Source organism: Alligator sinensis, unplaced genomic scaffold (assembly GCF_000455745.1).
Source record: "Alligator sinensis unplaced genomic scaffold, ASM45574v1 scaffold198_1, whole genome shotgun sequence".
In the NCBI taxonomy this organism is placed as follows: Eukaryota; Metazoa; Chordata; order Crocodylia; family Alligatoridae; genus Alligator; species Alligator sinensis.
Window position 1 is genome coordinate 2,134,383 of NW_005841906.1, and position 10,297 is coordinate 2,144,679.

At 40.9% G+C, this 10,297-nt stretch overlaps 1 protein-coding gene across 1 annotated transcript in view; it reads left to right on the forward strand.

Annotated features, from left to right (window-relative positions):
- ZFAND3 (zinc finger AN1-type containing 3) overlaps window positions 1–9,551 on the forward strand; it is a 259,189-nt gene extending 249,638 nt beyond the window's left edge. Inside the window, exon 7 of the mRNA XM_006018579.3 lies at window positions 6,267–9,551. Within this exon, the coding sequence (XP_006018641.2) occupies window positions 6,267–6,421 (155 nt within the window). The 3' untranslated portion in view covers window positions 6,422–9,551. The remainder of the gene's footprint in view (window positions 1–6,266) is intronic.
- Window positions 9,552–10,297: the final 746 nt, after the last annotated feature.

The following is a 10,297-nucleotide window of genomic DNA, read 5'->3' on the forward strand; positions in this document are numbered from 1 at the left end:
AACCGGATCTGAACGTGACCAATGTTTTCAAATTTATGAACCAGAAAATACTGAGTTACAATTTTTATAGCACTTTACATTCAGGTACTTTATGTCCTTTTACACTAATGATGATATTTTAGCAATTGTGTCAGTTGAAGGCTTTGGAAATACTAAAATAAAACTGCACCTAAGTGTGATGGGTCTACAGACTTAACCATTTGCCGCACTTGCTATAAAAAGTCTGGTCTAAGTCCAAATGTTTCCCGTTCCCATAAAACAAAAGTATAGAAGTGCTGGAAGTCATGCAGTTATTAAAGGGCATTTGGAGCAGCTAGCAGTTGTTTTTTTGATAATGTATACCAGAACCTTTGTGGCAGGGACATTGTAGCTTAAATACCACTAAGACATCCCATAAGTTATGAGCTACATAAATGTTTAACCATTTGGTTTGCCTCTTGCACTGCAACATAATTTTCTTTGCTATCTTTTCAAACTGTGCTCATAAAGAGTGAGCCTTGTCATGGCAGGTTTGGGATTCCTAAACTTAATGACTGGCATCCAGAAATGTTTTCAATCATTTATACTATGCTAGTTGATCAAAGGAATTCTCATATAGATATTTATATACCTTAGGACTGCCTGAAATTCTCCAATATAGTAGTAGAGGGTTAGGGTTTGCTTGTTATTTCTAACAGCATAGGCAGATTCTTGTGCTTCAGCTCTTGGCTTATACACACACACTACTTTAGCATTTAGATGATATCATTAGATGTGATCTCCTTCTTTTGAACATTTCAAGGTCTCTCCCAGCCCTTAATTCCTATGATTATCTGATTCTCTGATAATTGATGCCATTTAGGGAAATTAGGGACCCTCCAACATTTGATTCTGGCTTTTCCCCTCATAAGTTAGCATGCGGTTTATTTTGCTTCTAGCATATCAGGATCATCAGCTGTTTCACCAGCTTACTGTTTTTATGAGTAAAACTAAATGTCAGGAGTCATACATGGTTTTTTTTTCCTGTCTTGATGGAAATTTGTACTGGAGTTTATTCTGTGTTCCATGCAGCTGAGCTAAAGAACTGTTCAGCATTTCATCATCCCATCATAAGAAGAAAAGCCTGTTGTGCTCTCCCATTTTGACTATAGAAAGTTGCTTCAGTGACTTTCCATCTGAAATATCCTTTTGTGAGACTAGTTCCACAGCAAAGATAAAGGGAGGCACAGACTTCACAGCTGCTTCCAGGTGGCCTTAGACTTTTTCTCAGCGATGCTTCCATGCTTGTTCAGTTTCCCCGGGAAAGGTTTAAGTAATTGTAGAGATGGATATTATGTTGAGTGTGGTCTTAGCCTAGCATTTTGATTAATGTCAGAAAACCTTCACTTTGATGATGATGGTTGCAGGCAGTAACTGCATTTAGTGCATACTTTTTATGTTTTTCCACTTCAGTTGCATCTCTTATGCTGCATTAGAGGACTGAGGCATAGAGAATAGTACCTAGCTTAATCCTGGCACAAGCAGAGAGGAATTTGCGGTGCACTTATTATAATTAATTAGGAATTTGTAGTAGACTGAAATCTGCCACACTTGGAGCTGGAGTCTTTTATTTGGCCTTGTTTTGGATATAACTCTGTTTAGCTAAATTAACCTTAAGCTGATAGAATTTTTCCCTCCAACAAAAAGTTATTTATTTTGCTGGTTAGTTATAGTGTGCTAAGAGAGGCATTTCTGAAGCAAAATCCTTTAGGAGAGACAACCTGTATCCAATACCTCCCAGTAATGAACTTAGCAGTAAATATACCACAAGAGCTCATTAATCTAACTCTGCTTTCCAACCAAGAGGGAGCACCTGCTTCTCAAGAGACAGAATTTCATCTCTAAATCTGGATTGGTTTTAAGGATCAGAACAGAGGTAAATGTATTGGCCTTCTGTCCCAGTGTGTGCAAGTTAATAATGTAACTGCTGTCAAAGCTGGTCCTGAGACTGGAACACGCATGCTACATAGCGCCCATTCTGATCTCCCAGGCCCCTGAACCAGGGAGAAAACAGCAACAATAATATGATTGGGAATTAATAAAAAAATTCTTCAAAACTGTGTTCCTACAAAATTTGCTCTAGTAGGGTGATGCATAGGTCATTCAAAATCTTCAGGCAAAACTTCCAAAAGCGTCCATTCCACTGTCAGAAGTGACTTTGGAGTAGTGGGATAGTTTCATAGTTTGTAGGGTCAGAAGGGACCTGAGCAGATCATCAAGTCCGACGCCCTGCCCTGGGCAGGAAAGAAAGTTGGAGTCAAATGACCCTGGCTAAATGATTATCCAGCCTCCTTTTGAAGACCCCCCAGGTAGGAGCGAGCACCACTCCCCTTGGAAGTTGGTTCCAGATCCTAGCTGCCATGACTGTGAAGTAGCACTTCCTGATGTCCAGCCTGAACCTCCTCTCAGTCACCTTGTGGCCGTTATTCCTAGTTACTCCTGGTAGTGCTTGGGGGAACAGGGATTCTCCTGTACCCCGCTGGCCCCCCCTGGTAAGTTTATAGACGGCCACCAGATCCCCTCTCAGCCTTCTTTTGTGGAGGCTGAACAGGTTCAGGTCTCATAGCCTCTCCTCATAGGGCCTGCCCTGATGCCCCCTGACCGTGTGAGTAGCCTCTTCTGGACCCTCTCAATGCTGGCCACATCCCTCCTGAAGTGCGGCGCCCAGAACTGGACACAGTACTCCACCTGCGGCCTGACCAATGTCGCATAGAGGGGGAAATCCTACTTCCAGTTTGAGAAATGACTTGAGTACTTTTTGAGAATTGTATTCTTTGCATTGAATTTTGAAATAGGCATGTATAAAAGCAAAAACTAATGTGTCTGCAATCTAGTCTTATATGAATGTTAACAAAAAATCATCCTGTGTTGGATGTCACTTAATTCTGGGGTATTTTTCAGTTGCTGGCACTGTCAATCACTGTTCTATGGAAACAGCTTTTAAAATTTCCATACAGGTTTTAAATATTTCTCACAGTTCTAAAAAAGCAAAAGGTTTAGCAAGAAGGAATTGGTGATGGAAGGGGAAAAGGTTAGATCATTCCTAGATCCACAGGAGTAGCTTGCCTCTCAATTCTAAATGAACAACATTAACTCAGAAGCAGCAGTGGCACAGACAGTTCAATGCATTTCTGTGTAAGGACACATAAATTGGACACCAGTGCAGAAAATACGAATTGTATCCCTTTATTTAGAATCCTGTGTGCAGCGCTGACCACAGCGTCTCAAAAAGGAGGTTGCACAATTAGAGGGGTTTAGAAGTACACAATAAAAGTGTCATTCTAGGCCACAGCAATGGTCCATCAAGCCCAGTAGCTGTAGTAGATGCTTAGAGCAGTGGGAACCAACCTTTTTGGCAGGCATGTCACAAATTAGCCCTGCACCCTCCCCAAGTGCCACTCCAATCCCCTTTCTCTTCCCAAGCTGCTGCTCTGCTTTCTACTTCTTCCCCTGTACTCTCTGCCTGATTTATTGCTTTGCTTCCTACTTCCTGCCCTTTGCTGTCTGCCTAATGTGCTGCTCTGCTTCTAGCTTTATTAGCTGCATTTACAGCATCTCGTGGAAACTAGTTCCACAAGTTAACTATGCATTATGTGAAATAGGCAATAAGAATGATCAGGGCAAGAAAGAATGTTTGCATGTAGAGAATGAAAGATGGGGCTCATTTAACTTAAAAAGAAGAGAAAATAACAGGGAGCATAATAAAGTTATATAAAAGGACCAGTCTAGAGCAGACTGAGAGCTTCTGTTTCTCCTGTCTTGGAACACAAGAACAGAAGGACATTCATGAAGTTGAGATTTGACTGAAACTAGTTGAGGAAAATGCTTGATGCAAAATGCATGATTAAACTATTATCACACAAGGAGGACGAAGCCAAGAACTTAGCAAGATGCCAAGAGGGATTGGGCATTTATATAGATAATAAGAATATCCATAATTTTTTAATAGCACTAACCAAAAAAAACCCCCAGACCATGGCAAAGGCTGTAAAACCTTCAGAGAGGCTTCCGGGTGGACAGGTGATCCACAGATTCCTGTAACAGGATATTCTTCCTCCTTCTCTAATGGTTGTCACTGTTGGAAACTTGACTGGAACTTTGGGCGGACCAGTCTAGCAATTCCTATGTTCTTATGCCCCCAGTTGGCATAAAACAGCTAACTACATCTCTGCTGTGATGCAGCAGCCTGAAGTCTCTTGTATCAGTGACTGGAGAAAGGGAAGCAATCTCCAGTCATCCCTGGGAAATTCCCTGTTGCACAGGTCTTTGAGAAAATCTAGCAAGAGGCCCATTAGGCATCAGATCAGATATTAAAGGACATTCTCATTTTAGCCATTTAACCTTGAAAGTTCTTGGGGATTAAGGTTTTCCTCCCACTTGTTTCTGCTGTATACCAGCAATTAGGAATAAAGTGAGATCAGGATGATGACTTTAAAGAGAGAGGTTTTATATCTCAGTTGGCTGTAAATCATTCAGTCCAGCCTCTTAAATAACCTGTACCAGTAAAGATCTTCTTTGTTTTTAGTACACCCAGAATTGGTGTCCTACATAAGATAAGAACATAAAGTATAGTGAAGTCTTGTTTTTATAGCAGATGCCATTTAAACTGGGAGCCAAGATAAACCAATTGTGTCTTCAAGCAATTTTTTTCAGTAATACCCATAACACTTTCTGTATAGTTTTTTTTTTTCTTACCTTAATGTAAAGGTAGTCTATTGGTTCTTGTTCCTCTCTAAGCAGTGGTCTGTAAAACAGTTTTAGAAGTCTGAAATACAAATACTTTTATCTTATTTAAATTAGTAAGTATCACAAGTTTTTGGTTTTAATATGCTCTGAGAACTTGAGGAGACTTGTAGCAAAGTGTTCTTTGGGATGTGGAACAGTGTCCTTTGGGCCATCTTGCAGGAAGGATTGTGAGACTACACTGCAACTTTTCAATCAGTATAATGGATTATGTCATCCCAGTAGTAGTGTGCTGCTTCTCTGTCACATCATATTGTCCTATTTCTGTTTAGCATTATACAGCAGTTTTAGGCTGCTCGCAGTGTCCGTGTTTGTAGTTGTCATCCTCATTTTACACATGGGGAAGTTAAAGCAGAGGGGTGAGGCCATCTGCTTTTTGTTATAAGTGTCAGAGCCAGTATCTGAAATTAAGACCCAGGCTGTTCATCCCTTTCTACAATAGGAAGGGCTGTGTGCTGAAGGGGCAGCACTCCCCACATGGGGAAACTGTGGCTTTTCCCTTGGAGGCTGGCAGAGCTCCGGGCTGCCTGGGGCCCTCCATGGTCCTCCCCCCAATCCCACACACCCACCGACTGCCTCACACACTAGGCAGCTGGAGTCTGTGGGCGGGAGACACTGGGTTGGGACTGGCCATCAATGTTTGCAAATGGGTCCTGATACAAAAAAGGTTGAGAACCACTGCTCCAGAGGACTGAATGGTACTCACTAGCTCTGTTGGAAAGAGGAGGGGGAGAAGATGATCTGCCTCATCCACTGAAAGAATGATGATGTGACCTGGCACCTGGAGAAGTCTCCCAGCTTTGATAGGGAGCCAGGGGGTGCCCTGGAGGAAAACCAGGTTCTGACCCTGGAGAGCTGAGTCCTTTACCCAGCTCAGCCATAGACTTTACGTAGCCTGAGGTACATGGTAAAGGGGAAACAAAGCACTCCCTTTTTTTTCAAAAATAATTTCTGATTTTGAGTGCCTCTTGTATTTGGGTCCCCAAACTGAAACCTTATTAGCTGTGTATTTCAGAAGTCCAGCAGAAGCCAGAGGAAGCAGAGGGTTCTTAGTGCCTTGGCAATCAGACCCTCAGTATGGCAAGTTGGACACTCAGATCTCTCTTTGAAAATGTGGGCCTTAATTTCTGCATCACCTTTTTAAAAGAGGAACTTCCCTCCTTCCAAGGAGAGTTGCAAAAGTGAATTACTACTGTATTGTTTGGACTCCAATATTAGTGTTCATAAGTTCCATAGAAAATGCTGTATATAAATAATAATCCTACAAATCCTTAACTCCTACTTAACTTCTCATAATATGTTTGTACAATAAAGCTACAGACCAGTGTCAAAATTAACATTGTTCATAGGCTTTGAGACCATGCAATGAAAGGGAAAGGGAATGCAAAGCTTCCCTGAGTCTCGAAGGTCCAGGAACTCCAAATATAAAGCTGCCTTTCAGCCCTTTAGGATGAGGACAACATTAGCAGACATCCTTAACGCTGTTCATTCCTTCTCCTTGGCAGGTTACGTGTTCTGTATGTTACATCGCCTACCCGAACAACACGACTGCACATTTGACCATATGGGACGTGGCCGTGAGGAAGCCATTATGAAAATGGTGAAACTGGACCGGAAAGTAGGGAGATCGTGCCAGCGCATTGGCGAAGGGTGTTCCTGAGTGCAAGACTCTGCAACCAAATGCTGTTCTCTTAGTTCACTAATGTTAGCCTTATTTAGGACAAAATCAGCCAGACACCTTGTACTGGGCAAGTTTCAGACTACAGCCAATCAGTTTCCTTTCTTTAGCCAACCGTCCTGGTACTGTAGTTTAGGGGTTGATGGTGGTTGAAATTGATTTCTGGCTGGTTATTAAGGTGCCTGCTAGCCACTGAATAAAATTAAAACATGAAGAAATACTTTCTCGAGCATGGCTAGTGGATTTAAACAAAACAAATAATCCAAAGGCTTCTATTATTGCTGGAGTCACTTTCAAAGCCTTATGCTGGAAATCTTCCAGCTACAGAGTTAAAACAAGGAGCTGAATAGAAGCTGATGTAAAAGTTTGCTATGCACATAGCTTTCAGACAAACTGTGTTTAATGTGCAGCCTTTCACCTCTTCCCTTCTAATTAATCCTGACAAGGTTGAAACTCCACTAAGAGCAGCCACTGTAGCTGCTATGCCCAGAAGACCTGATTGGTCACTCATGCCTTCATCCCGTGTGGCTTCTGAGGTTAGGCCGTGTCACCAGCATCAGGGATTCTGACAGGGCGGGCATGTCTTTCTGGTTCTTCCAGGAAGCCAAAAAGAGAGGGGGACAGAGATTCTTATGAAAAACTTTTATATCTAACTTGCTATGGAGAACCTGGATTTTTTTTTTCCGTTTAAATAATCTCACTTAAAGCGAACACCATCCCAGAGCAGTAACCTGTATGCATTTTCTACATGGCATCTTCAGAATTTCTAAGGGTTGTGTGAACAGATTCCATGGTTGTGGTAAACGCTGACCAGTGCAGCCGTTCACACCAGTGAAACCTGATTGGCTCTTGTTTGCCTTTTGCTAAGTGCAGGTATCTGATAATTGATCAAATAAGGCTAATTCACAGCACAGTAGCCATGGCTGGATTCTACAGACTGACTTTCTGTAGCTAGACATATATATTGGGGAAAAAAGGACATTTTGTAGCAAACGGAATTCAGTAACAGTATTGGGGAACAACCAGGAAAGCACCCTTTATCAACTTGAGTTCGTACTCCTCGCTTCCAGAGTGTTAACAAGATAATCAAATGGGCTATGTCAGCCTTGTTCCTATGCAGCTGAATGCTCTCATGAAAATATCTGCCCGCATCTATTGCAAAGCAAGTGTAGCAAGTGAATGTGAAAAGCATTACATGGAATAGACAGCACTGGATCTGTTGTTCAGACCTATGGTTCTGTATTGCGGTCTGTCATATTGAGCTGAACTGCACAGATCTCGTTAGTTTGTAGCAAAAAATATTTCAGCATGTCTCCTGCTGCAGACAAAGTTTATGCAGGTACAGAGGATTTGTGTTGATGCGGCTTGGTCTAGTCCTGTGTGGATTTTGTTTCCCAACACAAATTAATAAGGCATTAACAATCAGGTAATTCAGTAGGACATCTGGGATAGGGAAGGACTTTGTATTGTCTTGAAATATTGGGCAGGTGTAAACCATTCAAGAGGTGACAATGAATTGTCACTCCGAAAACTGGTGTGTGTGGGGTGGGGGGAGGGGAGAGCCGAAGTCATCCTGTATTCTCTTTGTTTTAAAAGTAAATGATTCCTTACAGGCCAAATTATACTGTTATTTTGGTAGCCGGCTAGAAGCATTTAACAAGGAGACAATTTAAATATATACTCAGCATCTGACTGTATTAGTGTAAATTAACCCTGAAGCAAATCAGAAATGTCCCATCATTATAAAATGCAAGCTATGGAAAAGGCTAACTGAGTTTGTTTGGAGGTTTTTTTATTATTATTATCCCAAACTATGAAATTGGCAGTAGAAATTCCAGCGACATGCTGTATTTTCAGGAAATGTTCCCACCTCATCCTGGTGAGAGGGACAATGCGAGGATATTCTTTACATTTGCCATGAGTTTAAAAACCATGAATTTCAGCTGCTGCTGGGATAGGCACTTTCTTTTCCTCTCAAATCCTAGCATAGCATTTGATGGGCATTCTGATTTATACGCGAGACTTTTCCACATTAATACTGAAGATGCTATTTGTTCTTCCTTAATCTTTTCTTTAACCCTGTTACAGGTGCATAGTTGGTTTCAAGGTGGCTCTTGAGAGAACACTACTCATAGTTTATGTGGGTTATGGACAATGTTCACTTTAAAAAAAATTAAAAAGTGGGGGGAAGGGTTGTTCCTTTGCAGTATCTGTTCTGTGAAGTTTGTTAAACGTAAAGAAAGCTTAAGTTCTTGTATCTTTAAAGAAAATCTTATTTAACCCTTTTGTGTTCTAGATTTACTTACACATGTAGCCTAGAGCTCAGTTTTAGTTTAACATTGTGAAAATATTAAAAAAAAAAAAATCTTGTAACTTTATTCTTTTTCCTCCTGCTAAAAAAAAAATTAAACCAATCAGATTAAAGTTTGAATTCCTTTCTGACTATTCCAACAAGGATTGTGATCTGCACTGTTTCTGCTAAGGTTTGTGTATGAAATGTGAATAAGGGAAAAATCAGGCACTGGGCTAGTGATTATAGTTGATGGGGAGCGGACAGCATGCTTTTTTGCCAGTCTCTGGGGTTGGCACTAATGCAGGGTTCAAGGTTAGCCATTTCTTTTATAAGCAAATCTTATTAAGTCTGCTGTAACTTCAGTATTGGAAAATAACATTTTGAGGGTAGTTACTTATACCAATCAAAGGAATTTCTTTGCTCCTAAGTCCTCTACACAGAGTGCTGCGCTGTTACAGCGGCAGGTAGATAAAGAATGTCCTCTAAAGTACATTTTTGATTAATTTGGACAGGTTTCCACTCCCTCCCCCACTCACCTATAGTAGCTGTCTTCTGAATGCGAAGTTCCATAGTTTATGGAATGTGTTCGTAATTGGTAATTAGCTGATAGACTGCATAGCTTGGATTTTACCCATCATTTAGATGTCTAAAAACACAGCCATTTGAATACCAGTAGTATGTTTTAAGCACATAGATGGAATGTCAGGATGGAATTTGGCTAATTTCTTTAAATTCAGTTTGTCATTGAAATGATGCTTGAAAATCATGGGATGTGTACCCCTATTTCCCCCCCTCCAATGAACACAGTGCTTTCAAACAAAATTGTGTTCTGTGGTTCTTGTGCACCACTCCAGTAGTGTGGGAGTAAGAGCTGTCAGGCTTATTTTTGGTCTAGTCAGCCAATATTTCCAAGAAAATTAAATCCCCTGACAAAAAGGAGCATCAAGACCCACCTCTCCAAATCCTCACTTGTGGTATCCACTTCCTGCCTTTAAATAGTTGTTGTTTTTATCAAGGGAATGAATATTATGCTGAGGAAAATGAGGGACTCGCAGCAGTGGTTATATCTGGGCAATGTGCAAGCTGGCATTGCACAAGTATCCTGCTGCATTTATGCCAACATACCTTTAGTCTTATTGTGTAAATGTTAGCTGTTCTAGGGATACAGCAACAGAAAAAAATATTTTTTTAATGAAAAATGTGGCAGATTATTTTATGACGAATGTGTCTGGATCAGTTGTAATCTCCAGGCCTCTTTTCCTGCATTCAGTTAATTTTATGGCATGAACCCAATGATATAGAATAAAAATAATCATCTCTCTCCTCCTATGATGCATGATGTATTTGTGCCTAGCTCTCAAAGGTGCAAAGATACATGCATTATCCCAATCCTGTACTTCAGGGTTGAAGCCCTAAAAGACGAAAATGGGATCCGTGTTTATAAAATGTGAACTCTGGAAGCCTTAGCAAAATTTCTAAAAGCACTCAAAGTGTGTACCCATCTGCATGCTATTTATATATCTAGACAGAGCAACCAAGTAACTTCCATTTGTCACTTGATTTGT